Raw genomic sequence first — 23,025 nt, 5'->3', positions numbered from 1 at the left:
GTTGTATGCAAAATTCTGCATTTTGATCACAGTCTCAAAGGAGTCCATGTCATTTATAATTTTAAAAGTTCAAGTTCAAGCAGAAGTGACAGATACAAACTTAAATTCTGGCTCTTCTGCTGTATGATTGCCCAGATTTGCACAGCAAATCACCCAATTTTTCAGAACTTCTGTTTCCTCCTTTTAAAATGGAAAAACAATGCCCAACTCATCGTGAGGATTAAATGAGATAAGGCAGGTCAAGCTTCCAGCATGACAATGTTCATCCACCCGCGAGGAGGACAGCAGAAAGCTTAGAGCGTCTAGCATTATAAGGAATTAGATCTGGAACCATATACGCCAAGAACAATGGACAGAACTTAGAGCCCCTAAAACACCGTCAGTTCCCCATGTCTGCCATTTTGTAACAACTCACAAACCTCCCCATATGAGCAAATGCATCTCAATTCCATATGGTCATGAGACCACACTATTATTTATTTATTTATTTTTGTGTGTGTGTTCACTTACTTTAATAACACTACATTTACCATGTTATCACCATGGAATGTAAATTCAGGTTAGACAAGAGAATTTCACAAGTACAACAAAGCATTCTGTAGTATACCAAAGTTGGTATAATGTCTGACCAAACCAACTTGCTCATAAATCACTTCCATTACAGGCAATTTATTTAGTTTAACATTTATGATTCTTTCAGAGAAAATAAACAGACTGCACACATTTAAAAAGTATTTTTCATTTACCTTTGCATTAGCACTTAAAATACACACTTCTATTTCAAAATCCCATTTCAAAATTATTCTACTATAACAGCAGCAAACTATAATTCTGCAATTACAAAACAGCTAAACGGGGATCTACAGTTAAGTTACTCTCATGTTTACAACTATGATTCTGAAACAGATACTACTTCAAAGCAGCTGTTACCAGCTCTTTAGGTTTGGTTTAAAAACACACACATAGTTGCTGGGAGGTTTATAAGGTTGTATTCCGTGCACTGTTCTGAAAGGGTTCTTCAAGAGCCAACCAGACCTTAAAAACAGTACTCAGTCCACAAGGCAGTCAGAAAGAGTTAAATTAACTGGGGTAAATAGGACTCCTACATTACATCAAAAGCATATGACAGTCTGCAGCAACTGGGAGCATTTACAGGTTTGGCATGTTGTCCTCTTTACAACTAATTTTATCAGAAGAGTTTAAGAAGGTGGACATTGTACCACTATCAAGTGCATTTAAAAGTGACATGTTTTTGTGCTCATCTGACTCCCCTGAATGACCTAGCTAGTGAACTAGCCACTAGGCAAATCAAGCCTGCAAGAAAGGAAGCCAATATTCAAATTACCATGTTATTGTCCGACCCACAGAATTTATTTTCAACATAAACATATAACCTCAATATGAGATGTCTAACTAAAGCAAGCACCACCAAGACCAAGACAGCATCTCCTCTTCTAAGGTTTAGGTTCTGCCCAGATTTCTTGATACATGGAATAGCCCATACCAAGAGTCACTGCTCCCACAACAAAGCCTTGGGCTGCCACACGCATGTGGATCAGGTGAACAGACATTTTAGTATTGCCCCTGTTCTTCAATTTATATAATCCATATGCAACGATTGCTGCAAAACCTGCCATTCCAATGCGGACAAATGGTGCCTCTCTAGCTTTTAGGGTAAATTTAGATCCCTAATCTTCACCATATGAAGAAAGAGAAACATCTGTGTCACTTGACATAGTGATTGAAGAATCTTCAGACAACGGCACAACGTCGCAGGCTCCTACCGGCTTCTCGAGACCACACTATTATGATAGATCATTGGTGACAGAGATTCAAGGACATCTCCAATGTCTCTTAGGTGAAAAATCCAGCACTGGGAGAAAAACATCTCAGACTATTACCCCTTAAATTTATTAGAAATTAAGTGAAGGTTGAATATTCCATTTCTTTAAGTAAACAGGTATCCAAATTCTATAATAACTTGTGTGATAATACATTATTCTAAAATGCATAATATCTCCATGTTTATGTGTATAGTCCCTCTACTTATATATATGACTAGTTATTAATTATCTAGACCAAGTAAGACAAATAACAGAAAATCTAAAATCAAGAAAAATCCTTGCTCATTTATAATCAGGTTTGGACTTTGGAAAGCTTTCTTTATCTAGGTAGAGAGGCCAATCTAAGATTTACATTTGCTTCAGATGGTCCAATAGATCTAACTCAACTATTTACTGATCCTTGTCTATACGTCAATCTTACCTGTTTTATAACATACATACCTGAATGAATAACTACTCAGCCCAAAGGTTAAAAAGTTTGCAGGTATTATACTCTTACCGTACACATATTTCAGCTATTTTTAGAGTCCAAATGAAAACAGCTAGTACAGAAGGAAATGTGCATGAAATTCTTGAGGTCTGCTCAGATAACAGTCAAGATAGGTCAGTGGATATTTGGAATACCTAAGACACTGATTTAAAATAAAACACTCTGAGGGCCAAGAACACTTTCTAAAGTTGTGCTTGAGAGTAATGGTTTGTATTAAGTGCATGATTCCTCTCTATTCCAACAAATCCCTTAGCCAAAAAATTTGTCAGAAAACATAAGAACCTGTTCAAAGTTCAGCAGAGAAGTTGACACTCCCCTGATAGAGCAATCTAACCTCAGAGAGTCTCTAAAACCCTTTTTCTAGGTATTTGAGAAGAAGGCCCAAAATGAAAAAGAAAATCTAACGAAGAAAGGTTCTTTTCTACCTCTGTTCAAAGTTGGTAAATGTTCAATTCTCTCCAGGAAATAAAATCATACAGCAAATAAAGGCTGACTTAACTGAACTGCAGTCTGTGCTTATCAGTCTAAATTCAAAACAAGAACCTTAATTTTTAAACTAAGTAGGCACTGATTCAGCAACCATGTACTATGAGGTACAAGGCACTATTCCAGACACTGGTGATACCACAGTCCCGCTCTGATGGAGTTTACATTCCAAAGGATAAAAACTTGACATATGTGTGATGCACTTCAAATACAATTTTAAAAACATTTTCTGAATATCTGTGATAAACCACAACAGAGTAACCAAATATCAAAGCCTATAATTAGAATTTTAAAATGAGAGGCCAAAGTAAGAACTTCTAAGTTTTGTTAGACTTTTCAACTTATTCATCAAAATGCCTTGGAGGGGGCTTCCATGGTGGCGCAGGGGTTGAGAGTCTGCCTGCCGATGCAGGGGACACGGGTTCATGCCCCGGTCTGGGAAGATCCCACATGCCACGGAGCGGCTGGGCCCGTGAGCCATGGCCGCTGAGCCTGCGAGTCCGGAGCCTGTGCTCCGCGAGGGGAGAGGCCACAACGGTGAGAGGCCACAACAGTGAGAGGCCCGCGTATAGCAAAAAAAAAAAAAAAATGCTTTGGAGGTAATCTTAGGGGTGGCTTAGGATCCATCTCAATTTCAAACCTGTTATTTGAAAAAGTTATGTATGTAGGCCATACATGCAGACAACAAGGACCCTCCTTCCCCTCTACACAAAACACTCAGAAATAGCTGAAAGAAAACTGCCCTCTAAAATTTAAGTTATAAAACTAACACATAATGTGTGTGTTATCATATCATAGCAGAAGCACGATAAAGTTACCTTCAAAAGGTTTCCAGGATATTTTTTTTTTTTTTGGCCACACCACATGGCTTACAGGATCTTAGTTCCCCGACCAGGGATCGAACCCAGGTCACCGCAGTGAAAGCGCCCAGTCCTAACCACTGGATGGTCAGGGAATTTCCCAAAAGGTTTGAGGATTTTTAAAATGTCCCTGTTTCCTAACTGAAGATTTTAAAACTTAAAATAAAAACTCCAACCAAATGTAAATTTAAGCCGAATAAGGACATTAAGATAAAGATTAAGATATATAAGAAATAATATTTTGCAATGAATCTAATTAAAACCCATGACAGCATGATTAAAATGTGATTATCAAATGTAATATAAGATTTTAAAAGAATTCTTGAAAAAGACGTACCCTAAAGAAAAGATATAAGCCTTAATCCAAAATCTCATTAAAAAATTTTTTTTTGTTTAAATCCTAGGGGTTAGGTTGAGGGCAAGAGGGAAGAAACAGAGAAGTAAAACCTATCAGAGAAGTAAAAACTTACTGAAGCTCTATTTGAGGGCAATGAGGCAGTGACATTGTACAAATTAATTTCAGCTGGCATGAAAATAGAGGTTCAAATATGACTGCTAAATTACAATGGTATACTAGAAATTTAAGTTTAGCAATGTAAGAAGTGCAATTACCAGTGGCTGCTGTACTTATTTGTACTATAAGAACGTCTTATAAAACAAGCATGTATTCATCTCTTAGTAAAAGGAAGAAACAAAGATATTTACAAAAGCAAGAAAAGAGTTAATTTGAAGAGGTCAGTCACCACAATGTGGAAATGGGAGTCACAAATAACAATAGCAGTGCTGAAGAATAACACTTACTGAGTTTCCTAAATACTAGGTCCTCTATTAAATGTTTTACATTTAAGATTGTATCCTCACAACCACTGTCAAATAGACATTATTATCATCCCCAATTTACAGATGAAAAACCATTGGACTTGGGGAATTAAGTAAGGTGCCCAATGTCACACAACTGGTAAGTGGCAGCTGGGATCCAAACCCAGGTGTTTCTAATCCAACTGGCAAATGTCTTAACCACTCTATTAAACGGCCTTCTCAAGAGGCCAGTAGAGGCAGTGCCCACCCTAGCACAGCCCAGAAATGATACACAGAGGAACTTGTCTGGTCCGTGAGGCAGTACTACTCCCCTTATGAAGATATGGAAGGTTTTCTGGGCAATTTCCCTTCTCTGATTCCAGGCTCACCAAGCAATTTCTGGTTTGCTCCAGCTTCCACATGGCCTGCCTGAAGGGAGATCATGGCCTGGCCAGAGGGCACACATTCTTGGGGCCCCTGGTAGTTCCAAATCTCATCGTAAATTACTGAACTTGCAACCTGGTTTTACAAATTCTCAAGGAGCTGGGGTAACGCAGGTCTTACTCTCTGAAACAGGTTCTTAAGGCTGACCACCTCATTCTAGATTGTGATATTCTTTCAAGGACACACCGCCCATGGGAGTAGTTATGCCCAGCTGATACACTCCTCTCTCACCACCTCCATCAACCCTCTCTAACATATACTTTCAAAATTAGAAAGTTTTCTAATTCCCCTTAAATTCTGTAAAGACTCCCATAGCTTCTCTTGAAAAAGTGTTATGAAACTCAATGAATGATATGCAAGGAACTTCAACAGCTCTGAGAGGACGGTGCTGTAATGACCAGCAGTATTTTCCTGCAGCAATCATTTTTCCCCCCATTTTTAAAAGCCACTTTCCACAGTGCAAATACGGTGGGTTTTGAAAAAAGTTGACAATCTAAGTTAACTATATTGGATACAAATATATTAACCTTTCTGTTTGTAGTTCCTTAATGTATTATAAAATACCTCACACAGTCAAAAAACAATGAAGACTGACAAGCCTCATTTAACCACACATTCAGCTTAAGCAATAAAATGTTACCCATATAGTTGAAGCTGCCAGGTACAGCATTACAATGGGATTATCGTATGGCCCTTATAATTGTCATAATAGAAGTGAAATGTTATTCAACGAAGCAAGGAAAGTAAAGATTTTTCCCCCCAGCTTAAATTTGGGCAATAGCAAAGCTTAGCAGCCAAATCTACATGCTATGATAATTCTGAGTTTTCTTGACGGGAGAACACTGCAAGATAACATACCACTCTCTCTTGGTATGAATCTCCTAAGTGATGTATGGACACAAACTAAGAACAGGTGTTGCCCTGACTCAGATGATTTCTAAACAGTCATTGGGCAAGATTAGGCCTGGGCCTAAGCCATCTGTTTACATGCTAAAGAGCAGAGCTTCTGGAGCTTTGAAAAGTTTGCTATACAAACTTTCTAACCATGACTGTCCTTAAATGTTGGAAATAGTGGGACGGCCTGTCCAGGGGCAAGAGATTTTCTAGAGACCACACCTGTTCCCATTTAGAGCACTCTTCCCTTCTGTTAAAAATCAGTCTCGGCTTCCCTGGTGGCGCAGTGGTTGCGGGTCCGCCTGCCGATGCAGGGGACGCGGGTTCGTGCCCTGGTCCGGGAGGATCCCACATGCCGCTGAGCGGCTGGGCCCGTGAGCCATGGCCGCTGAGCCTGCGCGTCCGGAGCCTGTGCTCCGCAATGGGAGAGACCACAACAGTGAGAGGCCCGCGTACCGCAAAAAAAAAAAAAAAAAAAAAAAAAAAAAAATCCGTCTCATTATATACCCATAGCTGTATGAAGCTGCTTGTTCCTGAGTCTGATAACCTCAAACAAGGGATGGCAATTTCTCTGGGCTTCTTGACTAACAGAGAAGCAAAGCAATGCCTGTGGGTTCAGTTCAACCTGTATTTATTAAGCCCATTCCACGTGTAGTACTTTGGGTACAAAAATAAATTAACCACAGTTCCTCAAGCAGTTGACTCTAGTGGTTGTACGCAGACCTGGTGCATGAGGAAGAAATTACAGGAAAAAGAAACCAAAATAGGAAAAAAGGAAAAATGCGTGAAGGAAGCAAAAAAGATGGAATGGATGCAAGTAGGCAGGACCAGTCACTGAGGTCGGCGCTCCTGGTTTACTTTCTCCTTGGGCCGCTCCATTTTAGTTTCCTTCTAAGGCTCTCCCTCTGTTCAACTCCAAGGAGTATGCTAAATTGTCTTCTTCTCTCATACCCTCTCCCAGGTTAACTGGCCTAGGCTGAGGATCTCCAAATCTCTTTCCTCCAGCCTGGATCTCTCACCTGCACTCCAGACCTGCACATACTCTACCTGCTCAACGTCCCCAGTTGGCACCTCAAACTCAGTACGTCTGAAACTGAACTCACCACACGCCTCTCCCAGCTCCCCTCAAACCTGCTCTTCCTTTTGTGTGTCTTCCCTCAGCTATATAGTCCCCACCATTTACTGGTAACCTTAGGATCCACCTGGACCCCGGCGAGTGCCTCCCCATTACTTGATAGGTAGGTCCTGAATATCTCCAGATGCCACTCACTTCTCTCCAGCCCCATCCAAACCCAAGTGACTACCATCTGAACCGCAACTCTATTCCTTTCTAGTCATTCTCCAAAGGATTCACGCTTCATAAAAACAATCACACCACACGCCTATTTAAAAACTCTTCACTAACTTCCCCACTACTTTCAGGACAAGCCCAAACCCTTTAACAAGAACCCCGCATTAGGTGGCCCCTGCTCTACAACCTTTCCTCTGCCTGTGTCTTGGGCCTTGTGCAGTTCCTTTGTTGGCATAGTCTTTTCCAGCCCTTGAGAGGCCCACCCTGCCCCACCTTCAGGTCCCAGCTCAGACATCACTCGCCCTGGGAAGCTTTCCCCTTTGCTGCCTCTCCCTGCTGTCTATAGCACCCTCTACTTCCCCCATCATCGCATGCATCACGCCTGCTTTCTTACTGGTATCAACAGTAGGGTGAGCTCCTAGTACGTATGAGCTTGGCACTTAATAAGTCTTTAATAAAGACCGAGCAAATGAATGGATGTTCACCAGGGGCACAGCTTATCTATTCCTGACTTTTTATGAACTACACCATTACCAGGATTTCCAGTCAAGGCTACAACATAGGCATTTAAGTGAAATAACCCGTTTTTTCATCTTTCTCTTACCCCAGAACCAGGCAGCCAAAGACTGGAAGGGACCTGGGTTTAATTAGAGCTCCTTTCTTCACAGGCCTTACACAGCATTTTGAATTTAAGACACTGTATGGATACTTGAGGACTTCACAACTTCCTACAGACTGGATTAGGGGTTTTCCAGGGCAAACTTCCCTATGATTACTGTAACAGACTATAGTTATTAGAGCTATGGCTTTACATGCACATTAAATCACAACCACAGGCACCACTGTTATCCCATGGTTCAGATGAAGGAACCAGAGCTCAGACAGGTCACATAACTCACGTAATGTTAAACAACTAATTGATGAAGAAACCAGAATTCAAACCGGGGCAATATGTCTCTCGAATTTTGGCTTGGCCTGTGCAAAACAATCAATGAATGTTGAATGAATGAATGAAGTCAGTAAACTGTACTAGATCAGGACAACCCATGTGGCATTACACCAGAAGACCAGAACTACTTGGATAATCCAAAATGCATTCCTTTTTTTTTTTAACGTGGCTTCAAACAACCATTTTATTTTGCTCACAATTCTGTGGGTCAGGAATTTGGGAATGACTTGGCTGAGTGCCAGCTGGATGGCTGCGGGGGGGGGGGGGCTGAAAGGATCCATTTCCAAGATGGCTTCTTCACTCAGATTCCAAAATGCATTCCTATCTCATTCTGGATAACATTTTGGGGGAACATATAAACATTTTCAAAACTCAGGCATTGGTAATTCTCTTACGGGGCACACCCAAGGAAAGACCTCTTTGCTCTGTATTATTCCTTCCTGGTGGGGAGAAGGGCTTACAGGCTCATACTTTGAGAAGACAGCGCGCACGATAGTAGCTGGAAAGTAAGGAACAAAGCCCGCCCAGAGAAGCCTGCAGCCTTTTCCGGGGCTTACCTCCCGAAGCTCCAGTCTCTGGGCCACAGCCTCTAGGCTCTCCTGGCCAGTGCTCTCCACGGACAGCGTGAACTCTACAAACTCATTGTTGAGCAGCTGGATCCGGGCAACCAGGCAGCTCTTGCTGGATACCGTGTAGCGCCGGGTGCGTTTTAGTTTCAATCCAAATGGCAGTGGCATCTTCTTCTCCCTTCAAGAGTTGGAGGGGTGAAAAGGGAAAAGCACCGCCACCAATCCAGTGGTGGTAATGGCGAGAGAAAGCAATCCTGTCCTGAAGGGAGGAGTACTGTACAGTCTCCGGCTGCTCACCCAGCAGCTGCTGCCGCCATTAAAAAGCAACTGAGTCTCCAAAGACCAGGTGATGGGAGCACGCACGCCAGTGCTGGGGAAAGAGGAACACCGGTTACATAGGCAATAGCAAATCTGGGCTTTGTTTTCAAAAATAAAAATTAATAAAGCTATATCTAAGCTTTCCCTCTCTTCTGGAAAAATAAGGCATTAGCAGGATCTGGGAGGCAGTGGGGAAGTTTATCATCAGAGCTGTGTTACGCCCTGGGTCAGATTCCACCCCTCACTCAATCCCACAGATAGTAGTGACAACGTGTGGCTAACTTCAGGATTAAATGAGATAATGGCTGACACTACTAAAACGCCAAATTTAGTAGCTAGCATTACTGGTCCTCTTTCTATTTTACATAAGTTTTGTTTTTTCATAGTTAACTCTTTTTGGCTCCCCGATACTCCAAATGTTAGGGTTCTTTAGTCCTTAAGTGAGATAATTGCAAAAACCCTCCAAAAGAGCTACGTTCAAGTCTCAGTCCCAATTAGGCAAATTAACCCTGAACCCGAATGGAATAATCCCCTGTAACACAGGGCAGCTGTGAGGTTCAAACGAGGTGAACACTTAACAAGCATTTGTAGAACTCTCTGGTTTATAAATATTTACGTCACAAAATCGATTTATTTATAAACAAATTATAAAAGACCCTACAAATTCTTGTTATCGGATTACTACCAGACGCGTGGAAGTTCTGAAAAGCGTGGCCCTGGCCCCGGCCCCTTTCCGGATGGGGACGCCTAAAGAGGCGGTGCGCCTTCACCTAAGCGGGGCCGCAGCCCAGAAGAGGAGGGGGGCAAGGCCCTTAAACGCCCTCCCAAGTTAATGCGGGGAGGACGCTGCTCAACAAGCCCGTGAGGCCAAGAAGACTAGGGATAGCTCCGGCTCCTCCCTCGTCCTCCCCCCCCACGGAAAAGCAGGCGACGTTGCCCGAGCAACCCACAGCCGCAGAGGCTCCGGAACCCTCCGCCTGCGACCGCGTTTCCGGACGGATGCTCTAGGAGAGTACAGGCTCCCGCTGATGCCGGAGGGAACACTTAAAGGACCCGGCTAGAGCCCCAGAGGCGAGGGGGAGGTTTGGGTGGGGTCCATTTGAATCCCGATTTGGAGCTTCAGGACCTACGCCAAAATACGCGACTTAAAACTTTCTAAACAACACCCGTTGGTGGTACCTCCTGGGCTGAAGCAAACTGGCCTTGAGCGGCAGCTTGGAACTTTTACATTGGCTGGATTTTTGTTCCCCTAAACGAGTCGACAAAATCCCAGATAGTTCCAGAATCCCGGGACGGTTCCCACTCTCCGTTATCTTCTGAACAGAGGCTTCCCCCGAGGATGAATCGTTTGGCAAGGCTCGGCCGCGGCTGGTTACCCTGAACTTGGGCCGGGAACCGCCCGGAGGGGCAAGGGCAGCCCCCAACCCTCTCATCTGGCGGACACAGAACCCAGGCCTCGGGAGAAGTGGCTTTCTCAGCCTCACACTAGGACGGGCTGAGTTGGGAACCGATCCCAGATTCCTCATTCCCAGTCCTCTGCTCTTTTCTGCTTTTTCTACTGCGTGTCAGCCCCAGAGGTGATGGGCACTCAGGGCTGGGGGGTGGCAGAGCTAGAGTATATAGTTTAGCTATTACACTAGGCTTTGCCAAACTTAACATTTTATAATTCCATTCCACAAAAGTGTATTGCGTCTCTGAGTACAAGGCAGTGTAGTGGCCCTTTAGAGAAATCTAAGACGAGTCCTAATAAGCCGTCTTTGCTCTTAAGGAGATTACAAGCATGCTATAATTACATACATGGCTGTATCTCTAATAAGGACCCAACCACGATTTTCTGTTTGTTTTTTGGATTTTGTTTTGGTTTTGAGCTCTGGTTATCTCCAGATAGTAAGAAAAATAAAAGTTAAAAACCAGGAATAGAGGAAGAAGGCCAGAGGAAAAAAAGAAAACTAGAACTACATAAAGAATTGTGTTAACATTTGTTGTGTACCTTTGTAAGGTAAAAGCACCATACTAAAGGGGGGAATAGAAAATAGATATTAAGAAAAGACATGGGCTCCACCTGCAGTTTTCAATGCTCTTTTCTATGTCAGGGTATAAACCAAATAGATAGCTGAGGCAAAATGAAAGAAAAAAAAAATCAAGAAATGAGAACTTTAAATAATAAGCTTTCAACTAGAAAATTGCCTGATAAGTTATGAGTGTCTGTATAAATTTTAAAAGATTATATATACATATATATACTAAATACCCTTTCAAGTGATTAGATGGTGAATTTAAATTTTACATAGAAATTGTGATAACTGGAAAGAGGACAGATTAAGTACAGAGGAAAGATGAAAATTTGCATTGGGGGGTGTTCAAATATGGTATTCTCTTCACTGCCTTGAAGGCAGTAGATACTACACTATATAAAACTATGCCTTGTAGGCAGTAGGTACTACACTATATAACTTAATCATTAACTTAAGCTCTGATGAAGCAAACAGAGTAAAACTTTCAGTTGTCCCTGAGTGTGAAATGTTTTACTGCATCAAGGATAAAGAAAAGCCAATGTTTTCTCTTTTTTATTTTGGTAGATGTTATAATGTAATTGAAAAAGCTGAAGGGTGTGTGTGTGTATCAGATGCATTTTTTCCCCAAGATCTATCCATAAGAATAGCTTGCTTTTTGTTTATTAAGACGTGCAAAAATAATGTTCTGCTTAATAATTTACAAAATTAACAATTGACACATTTAATTTTCAGTTATGTGCAGTATTTGCTACCAAATGATGTCATAAAGTTATGAATGTTTGGATAGAGGAGTAGAAATTTAAGATGCTTTGGGGGGATGTCTATTTCGGGTGTAAAATAATATGAAACAATTTGAAAGGTAGTTGGATCTGGAATTCTAACGTATCTAACTACTAAAGTAAACAGAAAATTCATAATTAGCTTTTGAAGGAAAATACTAGGAGATATTTTGTTTCTCTACAAAATCACTTTGTTATGAAATAAAAAACAGGTATATATTAAATTCTGTTCAAGGCTTCAAAAGGCAGTCCGCGATATTTGTGAATTCATTTTAATGTTTTTACATCACCTTTCAGAAGTTCCTCAAATACAGTTTAATTCTGAATCCTGTAGTTTCCCGCCTTGTTGCTAAAGTCCTCACTACACGTAATTCTGCTAATGATGCTTTCAAATAAAACAATCACTAAATGAGTATATGACATTTTTAGAATAATATATAGATCTATAGCATTAAATCAAACGCATGTTTCTCCTGAACAAAACATTTATGCGTAGAACTCGAGAATAAAATGTGCTAGGAACAGCAGACAACTACTTTCAGAGTAAAAATCTATCATATCCCAAACTTAAAAAAAAAAAATCTGGGGCTTCCCTGGTGGCGCAGTGGTTGAGAGTCCGCCTGCCGATGCAGGGGACACGGGTTCGTGCCCTGGTCCGGGAAAATCCCACATGCCGCGGAGCGGCTGAGCCCGTGAGCCATGGCCGCTGAGCCTGAGCGTCCGGCGCGTGTGCTCCGCAATGGGAGAGGCCACAACAGTGAGAGGCCCGCGTACCGAAGGAAAAAAAAAAAAAATCTGTCAGCAACCATTAGGCATACAGCGCTTGTCACCTGGAGCACACGGAGTGTTTTGAACGTGTTTGCGAGCATATTATTATAAGGCTTTCTCAGCAAAAAAGAAAATTAAGACGGGCATGCCAAGAGCGGCCAATCTAATCAGGATTTGCAGAAATCACAAGTCGGAATTTGCAGACCCAAGAATTCTTTTTTCCAGAGTAAACAATCTTTACTCCAAAACCAAAACAAGTCATCACCACGAAACAGTCCTTCCCTACTCGCCTTCTCGCCAAAGTTACCTAGCAAATCTCGCACTTAATATTCTAAGAGGCACAAATATGCCTAAAACGTTTAAAACTCTGATCCAGAATTAAGCCGCTACAATCAGCCGAGGAGTTCAGAATACAAGTTGAAGACCCCTTTAGAAATTACTCAAGTAGATCAGAGAGAACCTGGAAAAGAAGACTTTTTTCTTTGTTACGCTCCTGCCTTAGGTCTGGGAGCTGGGACCCATCCTCCAGGACTCCGGGGCCGGCCGACGCGCTCCGGGGTCCCGGCTCGCGGACACACGCCAGCGCTCGGCCCCGCGCCCGCCCGCCCGCCCCCCGCCGCCCGCCGGCCCGGGCCCCGCGCCCTCACCTGCTCCCGCTCCCGCATCCTCGGGGCCGCGCGCCCAGTTCAGCGGCCCGCCTCCCAGGGCCCCGCCGCGCGGCCGCCGCAGCCGCGCCCGCACGCCAGCCCGCGCCGCGGCGCGCTCATGGGGCTCGCACGCCTCACTTCCTGTCTCCCCGAACTCGGCCCGCAGAGCATTCCCCCGCGCAGGGTCCCGCGGCGGCCGCGGCGAGGGGAGAGGCCCGGAGAAGGGACACGCCGGCCGGCAGCGCCGCACAAAGAAACCGGCCGGGGGCCGGGGCAGCAGGAAGGCGGGCGGACGGGCACAGGACGCGCGGCCGGAGCAGCGGAGCGGCCGGGGCCGGGCGTCCCTCCCCCTGGGCCGGGCGGGCGGATCCGGGGAGGCGGTGGCTGCCCGTGACCTCAGAGAGTTGGAATGCGGGCGGGGGAGGCGCGGACAGCTGCGCCCGGCCGCAGGGGAGGGGGCGCGCCGCGGCTTTTTTTAATCCTATGACCACTTATTTTAAGAGTTTCCAAATAAAGCAAGGCTTTTAATAAAAATGAGAGGAGGGGGATATTATTTCGGTGCCATGTAAAGGGTTTTATTCCCGTGTTGTTCTTAGGTGTTCTGTAAAATTCTATTATTGCTGGAGTTGTTCGTTTACTCTTATACATTTCTGAAAACAGTTCAAACATTCAATTTCTTCCTCCCATGCTTACGTCTAAGGATATAGCCCATAAAAAAAGGAAAAACACTGATTGGTAGTACAGGGTGCCAAAGTCCCCTTCCCCTGAAAAAGGTTATGCCTCAAATAACCTGTAGGTCTTCAAAAGAGCTGTGTGCTTAATGCAGTACAAAGTAAAGCTCTTAAGGATGGGGAACTCCAGAGTCAAAATTGTCTGGGTTCAAATCTCAGCGCCAACGCTTACTTAGCTGGGTCGCCGTGTGCGAGTTTCTTAACCTTTCTGTGCCTGCTCATCTCCTGTAAAATGATAATAATAATCATCACTATCTGGGCTTCCCTGGTGGCGCAGTGGTTGGGGGTCCGCCTGCCGGTGCAGGGGACGCGGGTTCGTGCCCTGGTCCGGGAGGATCACGCATGGCGCGGAGCGGCTGGGCCCGTGAGCCATGGCCGTTGGGCCTGTGCGTCCAGGGCCTGTGCTCCGCGGCGGGAGAGGCCGCAGCAGTGAGAAGCCCACATACCGAAAATAATAATAATAATAATCACTATCCAGTAACTTGTGTGAAATGTTTCATTCTAAGCCCTATTAGCAATTTTTATTATTACATGGTATTATTACACTGCATTATTATTTTTATTACTGCATGGCAACACTTAAGCCAAGGAATAAAATTGTGTCCCTAACACCATCACAATAGGGTGTTTCGCCTTTCCCTGGCATATGGTTTGAGTGATTGGAGCAGAGAAATTTTTATTATGTAAATTTTATTTAAATGATTTTTTTAAAAAATATGTTTCTGGAAAGCTTTCTTATGTTACATTTCATTTAGATCTCATTTTCTTCAACAGTTAACAGACACTTAGTGAGTACTTACTCATGGTCCCTGCTCACAAAGGACTTCTAGTCTGGTGGGTAATAAACCTACACACCGCACATACGCATGACAAACAAGGCCTAAGTGGAAAGCGCCATCCTGGAAGTAGGAGTGCGATGGAAGAACAAACCCTAGGCAGGACTCAGCTTGGGTAATGGAGCTCAAGGCAAATAGGATTACATGTGTTTCTATATGGAAGAAAATCAATCAATTCTGCTTATAATTGAATTTCAACTGGACACCATGAGGGGGTCAATTCGTGTGCGAAGAAAAGAGAAAATGAGTGGCTCTCTGGTTTCCCAATATAGAAAAACTGAAATTACGTGTGAGTCTTCTCCATCTCCAGCCTAACATCAAGGCCTGCCACTTCCTCCTTTGAAACATCTCATGAATGCTTTCTTTCCTCTCTGTTCCTGAATGCCCCCCTCCCCCCCCCATTCTAATCCAAACCTTCATCCCTCATCATTTTACATCTGACTTACTGCAACAAGGGCGGTCTCCATGCCTCTGGTTTGTGCTCTCTCTTCTTTCCATGTGAATACTAGGCTTACGTCTCCTTGAGGTTTATCACTCCCAATGGACCCCTAAGGCTAAGCTGTTCTGCCTGACCTTTTAGGGCCTTTCTAAATCGGCCTCAGCCTCTTATGACCATCCTTATTCCTCTCTTCTCCCCTACTGCCCCCATCAAACCGTTTCTCCTGGCCCAGAGCACCTCCGCCCCCCCCTTCCCTTTGTCTAAGCCTTCTGTTGCTCTCCAAGCGTCAATTCAAGGCTCTGCTTCCAGCACAACTTGCTAGCCACCCCATTCCACAGTGATCCCCACACTTGGCAAGAACGTTAAAAACTGTTTCATGTAGGCTTCTTTTATATCTCCTAGAATTCCTAGGACACTACTGGGCAGAGGGTAGGCACTAAATAAAAACTTGTTAATTGAATCGGGAAGAAAATAAAAGAATTTTAAAAATAGAAAATGATTGTAAAACCCAAGCGATGTTATACACTGAGCTGAACTTCCTCCCTCACGGTCCACAAGTGCCACTTGCTGACCAAGTCCTTAAGCTCTATTTTCCTGCAACCATGTTAATTTGACAGTAACAGCCCCATGACAAGCCACTTGAACAAAGACTTCAAAGTGTTCGGCATGAAATTATTATTGGCTTCTGTTTGTATGGAAGGAAGTGAGATAATTTATATGGTTCAACCCCAAAAGATACAAAACGGTGCAAGGAAAAGTCTCCTTCTTACTTTCCTGCACTCCTCCTGGGGGTAACTGGTGTTACCATGATACTATGCACCCGTCTACAGAGAGTGTGTAGATAAATAAGCAATTACATATCTGTCTGTATTTTTACCTCCTCTTGCTACCCAGAAGTGATATACATTCTTCTTCCTGTGAAGGTAATTCTCTTTAAAACAAAGTAAAGATTTAAACATTTCTACAGTGAAAAGATGTTCAATAAAGGGAAAGAAATTGTGGTTTTGGTGGTACACTGACTGATACTTCCTTAGGGGTTAAGAAATTAATCTGCTTTGATACTTGGTGAGTACCCACTATCTCTCACTATATAAATTACCATGATGATGCTGGCAATATATTTGTTCAATGGACAAGAAAATGAAGAAAAGTATGTCAGCTTCCATAGCAAAAGCAATTGCTGTGACTGGAATTCCCAACACTTAAGGGCTTTTGATCCAAGGGTAGACATGCCATGAGATATTCACTAATGAAAAAACTTGTCTATTCAAACCTCATCTCTTGGAAGCCAAATGCTGCAAAGAGAAAGATAAATAAGATGTATGGCCCTGTGCTCAAAGACTCACCATGTGAGGAACAGGTGAATATATAATTCTAGTAGGCAAATACACTTAATGGGTAGATATTCTAAGTGGAGTGATATTCAGTTTATCACTATGATCAGCTTCTGGCTGTGTCTGGAAGGACAAATAAAAAGTTCATTAGGCATTCAAAGAAAAAAAGAGAAAAGCATTCCAGGCTGAAGGACACCCCCAAACACCTCTCTTCTGTCCTCCTCTCCCCCGACACTTGCAAATGATGTGCAGCACCCAGTTGGAATGCTGCCCTGAGAGGAGGCTGGAGATGCTAGGGGGCCAGTGTTAGAAGACAACGGACTCCATGCAATTGGGGTTAGTACTCGACCTCTTTGACTTCAAAACCAATGCTCTTTTTAGTAATCTTCTCTCTTTGAAAAACAGCCCAGAGCCCTCAACTGGGATTCATTGAAATCTAGTCCTCATTGTCTCCTAGAGCAAAATATGTCATTCCTCCTGAACTGGAGAGAACTTCCACGCCGGAAAATAATTCTCATTGTCCTGCTTAGTCTTTTTCAAGTTGAATACCACTAGTCCCTTTAATGGTTTCTTTCAGGCATCATTATGATCATCTTCCTCTGGATGCAATGTGGTTTATGAAGATGCATCTTACAGGGAAGCACCTGTAACAATGTCAGACCACTGAACACCATCGGTTTAGTGGGGTCATCCCCTCTGTGATCCAGACACACTCCTGAGATCTAAATATGCAAGTTCTTAAGCAGCCTGCGAGTCTCCTTCTGCAGTTTTAAATGGATTGTCTTGAAAGTTGACTCTTTCTTGAATACATTTTAAAAAAAAGTTTTACCTATTCTGAATACATTTTAATGAAAACATTCTCTATTTTTCATAAAATGTTCTTTCACTATTATCTAAATATTGACTAAGGATTTTGTATGCAGTAATGGCAAAACATGTGTTTGCATTCTTAGTTCTGAAATGGTGGGTAAAGAGATAGAAATAAGGTGCCTGTCTTTTGGATTGTGAATGTTGTTAATGCAGGAACTCAGTCTCACTCATCTTTGTGCTCTGGCTCGTAGCAGAGCATCTGACTCAGGGTAGGCATTTAATTTTTAATCAACAACCACAGTACTGCAATGAGCCAAGCACAGTTCAAAATACTTCCCAACTATGAACTTACCTCATCCTCATAATAACTCTATGAAGGAGAAACTGCTATCATACTTATGTCACAGATGAGGAAACTAAGGTAGAGGGGATAAGCAACTTGCCTAAGGTCTCAGAGAGGGTAGCAGAGCTGGGATTCAAACCCAGACAGTCTGGCTCCAGGGTCCCTGTTCTCAGTCACTCTGCTCTGCTGCCTCTCATCAATGTTGAATGAGTGCATGATCATTGGATTTATCCGTGAGGAATGCTTTTGTAATGTAGGTCATTAATTAATTTTATCCTTCAAATATTTAATAAGTGCTTACTATGTGTCTAGCGTCCCAAAAGAAATTCTGGAGAAATACAGACCTACAAGGAGTTTATAATTTTGTTAGAGAGAACAAACGCACATGTGCACACACACATGCACGCAAATGAGATGAACATTACAGAAAGGATAGTGTCATACTAGTAGCTCCCACATAGACGTTATAGTAATTCCGAAGAAAAAAAGGATTCTATGAGATGAAGGACCGTGTGGCCGACAGACCCTAGGTGGCCTCAAGATTTCTGCCGCTGTTGTTTACACCCTTTGTAATCCCCTCCCCTTGAGTGCAGGCAGCACCTGTGATTTGCTTGCAGCTAATGAATATGCATGGTTGAAGGATTTTGCAATCTAATTTTGTAATTAAGACCCTAAATCAGTTGATTTGGGGGTCAGGCCCTGGGAGGCCCTGGCTTAATCAAATGAAAGCCTTTAAAAGAAGGACTGGGCTGGGATCCTCTCTTCCCGGGCTTGATGTAGTGAGCAGCCATGTTGGTGAAGCCCTCGGCAAGGAAGTGTGAGCAACATCTCTGACCTGAGGGTGGCCTCCAGACAACAGCCGGGAGAAAGCTGAGGCCCTCACTCATAAAGCTGCAAGGAGATTAATTCCGCTTACAACCTAAATGAGCTTGAAGGTGGCTTCTTCCTCGGTGAAGCCTCCAGACTAGAACACAGCCTTCCTGACACCTCAACTGCAGCTTTATGAGACCCTGAGCGGAGAATCCAGCTAAGCTGTGTTCAGATTCCAGACCCATGGAAACCACAAGATGGTAAATGTGTGCGGTAATTTGTTATGCAGCAATTAATAACTAATGATACCACTTCAGGAATTAGCAGATATGGGGAGAGGGGAGTCCTCTCTCTACGCTTACTTTGATTCTAAGGTTTTACCGCGGCTCTCCTCCCGGCCAGTAGAGGTCGCCAGAGTGCCGGCTCCCCGGGCCCGAGTGCGCGCAGGCGCAGGCTTAGGCGCAGGCGCGCTCGACTTGGCTCGAGCCGGTGGGGGCGGGTCACGCAGAGCGCGCGGCCGGGAGCGGCGGTGGTGGAGGCGGTGAGGCTGCGGGCTGGCAGCTGGACTCCGGCTCCCAGTAAGCGGAACCCTTCGCGGTGCTGAGCCCACCGCCGGCCCCGGAGCCATGGAGATCGGCACCGAGATCAGCCGCAAGATCCGGGTGAGGCCCGCGTCGGGCGGGGGCGGGAAGCCGGGCCTCGGCGGGCGGGCGGGCGCGCGGTTGTCAGGAGTAACGGGGGGTGTGGGGCCCGGCCTGGGCGCCGCGGCCTGCTCGTCGCCGACGCTTTTGACTGGCCGCGGGGTCGGCGAGCAGCGCCTCCTCGGCCAGGCCGCCTTGGGCCTGGGCGCACCCGCGGCCTCAGAGAGCGGGCTCGCGGCTGAAGAAGGAGCCGCCGGGAATCTGAGGGAGGCGTTGGGGTCCCGGCGAGAGCCGCGCGGGGAGCTGGAGGGGGCGCCGCGGGGGGCGCCGCGGAGGAGGGGTTCCGGGGTGGGACTGGGGTGCCCGAGGCGTCTCCCCACCCCCACTCGGGCGCCCGGGGGGCAGGAGGTGTGCGCGCTCGCGAAGTTGCCTCTGCGCTGCAGTCGGTCTGTTTTCCCAGGGCCGCCTTTCTCACGCGCACGATGGTTTTTTTCTTCCCTCAGAGTGCCATTAAGGGGAAATTGCAAGAACTAGGAGCTTACGTTGGTAAGTCTTCTGTTGTTAGCCTAATAGACTTTAGAATTTGCAGCGAATTTAATTTTAGGAATGCATTTTTCCTATCATGCCTTTGACTTTGGAGAGACGCCCTTTTACCTTCGAATCTGATACTCCCTGGTTACTTCTTTTCCGTACTATCTTTCCATTGAAAGCTTTATATGCAACATTGTTTTTTTTCCCAGATCCCCTTCTAATAGGGTGTTTTGAAATCGTTTAGCTTCCTCTGTTGAGGCTCTGTCATATTTTCCTTAATATTTGTCTGATTTCTGTTGTTTTTCCTATTTTCTTTCCTTTCCTCTTGAACTTCATTTTTCAGAATTATTATTTTGCATGTGCATGATGCTGTCTGGCATTTACCTCTCTCGTGGTTCAGTGAGTTTTATTTTCAGATCTCTTTATTTTTCCTGCCCCTTTTTTTCTTACCTCCCGATGGTAATGTGTCTTTTTTCTTTTTATTTTTTTATAAATTATAACTTGAGTGTTTACTCTGGGCCAGGCACTGTGCTTAATTATTGTCGTATATGCATTAGGTCACGATAATCCCCAGGAGAACACTGGAAGGTAAGTGGTAATATCCCCAGTTGTACAAGCAGGGGAACAGGCTTTGGGTGCTTGGCTTGAGCAAGGTTTTATGGATTGAGACCTGCGTCTGTTTGGCTCCAAAGCTGGTGCCTCCTGTAAAAATAATAGCTACCACTTATGATAGTGGTTCTCCAGGTGTGGGAGACCCCAAGGGTCTCTGAAGTCAAAACTATTTTCATATTAATACTGACAGGGTATTTGCCATTTTCACCGTGCTGACATTTGGACTGTGCAAAAGTGGTGAGTAAAACTGCTGGTACCTTAGCCCGAATCAGTATCTCACACCAAACTTTACAAGAAATTATCGTATTCTTCACCACCCTTCCACTTGCAATTACAAAGAAAAAAAAAAGAGGCCAGTTTCATTTATGAATGTAAGTGATGAAGTAAGATATTTTTTTAAACCCTGGCCTTGACTACATCTTTTTAATATGTGGTGTTAGGAAATAGGAAGTGCTCATAGTACTTCTGCCATACTGAAGCATGATGGGTTGTCTTAAGGCAAAGAATTTGTGTGATTGAGGTGAGAAGTGACCTAGCCACCTTTTCCATGGAATTTTTTTTTCTTTTGTTTTTTTTGGAACTATTTTTTAAAGTTTAGTTGATTTACAATATTGTGTTAGTTTTAAGTGTACAGCAAAGTGATTCAGTTTTACATATATATGTACTTTTTTCAGATTGTTTTCCGTTAATAAGCTATTAAAAAATATTGAATACAGTTCCTTTTGCTATACAGTAAGTCCTTGTTGCATATCTGTTTTATTATGGTAATTTATCTGTTAATCACATACTCCTAATTTATCCATCCCCCTCCCCCCTTTTACCCTTTGGAACATCATTTTTAACTTCTAAGAAAGACTAACGGGCTAGTTACATAATTTGGATTTTTGGCAGACATTTTCCTGAAAGTGAGCAAAGGTAAAGAACTAGTAAAGTTTGTTGCCAATGACAAAGTTGAGCTTTCAAATGAAAATCAGAATTTTGGAAAATTTGTCTTCCTCCATAAATTTGACAGTGTGGTGATATTAGCAAATGGTTCTTCTATACTGTATAATGAAATGTATCCGTATGCCAGTGGTTTGTTTAGCTCAGTGAACCAGTAATTTTTCAAATGACCAATGCATGAATATTTTTAAACTGTACAGGGATAAGAAAGATCCATTAAAAGTGCAGGATGGATCAATGGATTTTCATGTAACAGAGTACAAAAAGGTCATTGATACAGTTTTTAGATTCAGTATTGTTGCTTACCTTCAAGAAACTACCACTCGTTGAGTTTTGGTGTAGTATCACAGGAGAATATCCACATTATCTGAAAAGGGTACTAAAATACCCCTTTTCCCGTTGCATACCTGTGTGAGACCAGATTTTCTTCACATTCTTTTTTTAGAACAACGTAAAACAGGTTTATTGTTTATGGCATAGGTGTATTATTTTAAACGAATTAAGAAATCTAAAAATTCTGAGTTGCAGTTTCTAGTATGGTAAATATCAGTAGCTATACGCACATGAATAAAAGCTGTTTGGGATCATCAGTAATTTTCAGTAGTGTAAAGGGGGGCCTGAGACCAGATGGTAGTTTGCCACATACTAATTATTTGTTGTCAGGATTGTTGTAAGACTAACAGATAAGAAAATTGAGGCTCACAGGTTAAAGATGAAGCTGAACCAGGATTGTTTATTCTTTTATTCATTCAACATTTAATGGATGCCAGCTTTGTGCCAAGAACTTGTTTTGGGTCAAAAAGAAATCCACAGAAAACCTACAGTGAGAACTTTAGTAATTCTAGCACATGAAAACATAAACACATATTACTTGGGTCTAAATTCAATCTGATGATTCCTATCATTTATCAGAAACCTCAAACCAAGAATTTTGAGCCTATTAATATTAAAAACCTGGTTACAAGCTTGACGAAGTCCAATGGGAAGTGTAATTGTAGTAAAGATATCATGTATTTTATAGTTTTCAAAATATTTTCATAGAGTTCTATTTGTACCTGAACACAATGCTGGAGTGGGGATGGCAGGTAATTTACTTTTTTACAAATAAAGAAATGGAGTCTTGGGAGGGCTAAATACAGCTGGTCAGCAGCAGATTTAAGACCCAAGAACTCAGGTCTTCTGGGTCGTTGATGTTTCTATTATGGTTGCTTCATAATAGAAACTTGGTGAGTGAACAGAAGGATAGGAGTCACTCCCGTATGCTCCTCTTGAACTCATCTGTCCCAGCTGTTAACATATTAGCACAGCTTCTCAACTTGTTTGTCTCTACTTCTTGACTGGAAGTTTCTTGAGGGCAGAGACTTCATATTGGTTGTGTCTCAGTGGCCTAGCAGAGCACCAGATATTTTCATAAATGTTGATTAAGTGGGTAAACAGGGATCACCATTAGACTATTTGAAATATACATTATTTGTTTACAGTTAGCTACCTAATTATTTGAATGTATAGGCATCATTGTCCTTCTGAAAAGGGTGACTTTCTAATCCCTTTCTTTGTGCTGAAGTACTGGAAACCTTTTTATGGAAACAATTCTTTAGTAAATATTTGAATATCTATTTTCAAGGCATTGAGTGGGATATAAAGATGAGCAGCTGTTTGTTAAGAGTTGATACGGCTTCATTTGTGTTTGTTTAAAATGGAGTACTTTCGTGAGATGGCAGTTATAATTCAGAGCAGTCTTAAATTCACATTTTAGGAAGTATGAACTTGCAGGAACTGTCAACATTTTACTGTTTTTCAGTACATAGATTTCAGATGAACTTGAGAATGCTATTAGAATTCTG

General features: G+C 43.2%; 2 protein-coding genes and 1 pseudogene across 12 annotated transcripts in view; 1 reads left to right on the top strand and 2 right to left on the bottom strand.

Moving 5' to 3' along the window:
* The window catches only part of PTPN21 (protein tyrosine phosphatase non-receptor type 21), a 66,872-nt gene extending 57,971 nt beyond the window's left edge, over window positions 1-8,901 (bottom strand). For both annotated transcript variants that reach the window (XR_014296291.1, XM_082647324.1), the window contains exon 1: window positions 8,614-8,901. Coding sequence is in view for 1 of the 2 variants with exons in the window: in XM_082647324.1 (XP_082503450.1) it covers window positions 8,614-8,793 (180 nt within the window). In the remaining variant the exon portion in view is untranslated. The remainder of the gene's footprint in view (window positions 1-8,613) is intronic.
* On the bottom strand, window positions 1,252-1,748 carry LOC309817988 (HIG1 domain family member 1A, mitochondrial-like; annotated as a pseudogene). The gene has a single exon. The product of its transcript is annotated as an HIG1 domain family member 1A, mitochondrial-like (transcript).
* A 10,080-nt stretch (window positions 8,902-18,981) lies between the features above and the next one.
* Window positions 18,982-23,025, top strand: part of ZC3H14 (zinc finger CCCH-type containing 14) — a gene marked incomplete at its 3' end in the record, with an annotated part of 38,255 nt that continues 34,211 nt past the window's right edge. For 8 of the 9 annotated variants that reach the window (XM_082648060.1, XM_082648059.1, XM_082648063.1 and 5 more), the window contains exons 1-2: window positions 18,982-19,117; window positions 19,600-19,642. In XM_082648060.1, coding sequence (XP_082504186.1) covers window positions 19,082-19,117; window positions 19,600-19,642 — 79 coding nt within the window. In that variant the 5' untranslated portion in view covers window positions 18,982-19,081. Of the gene's footprint in view, window positions 19,118-19,599; window positions 19,643-23,025 lie in introns of those variants that run through there. The other variant, XM_082648064.1, reaches the window with a different exon arrangement.

This window comes from Grampus griseus, assembly GCF_964374135.1.
Source record: "Grampus griseus genome assembly, chromosome: 2".
In the NCBI taxonomy this organism is placed as follows: domain Eukaryota; kingdom Metazoa; phylum Chordata; class Mammalia; order Artiodactyla; family Delphinidae; genus Grampus; species Grampus griseus.
This window is presented reverse-complemented; position numbering and strand designations above follow the sequence as displayed.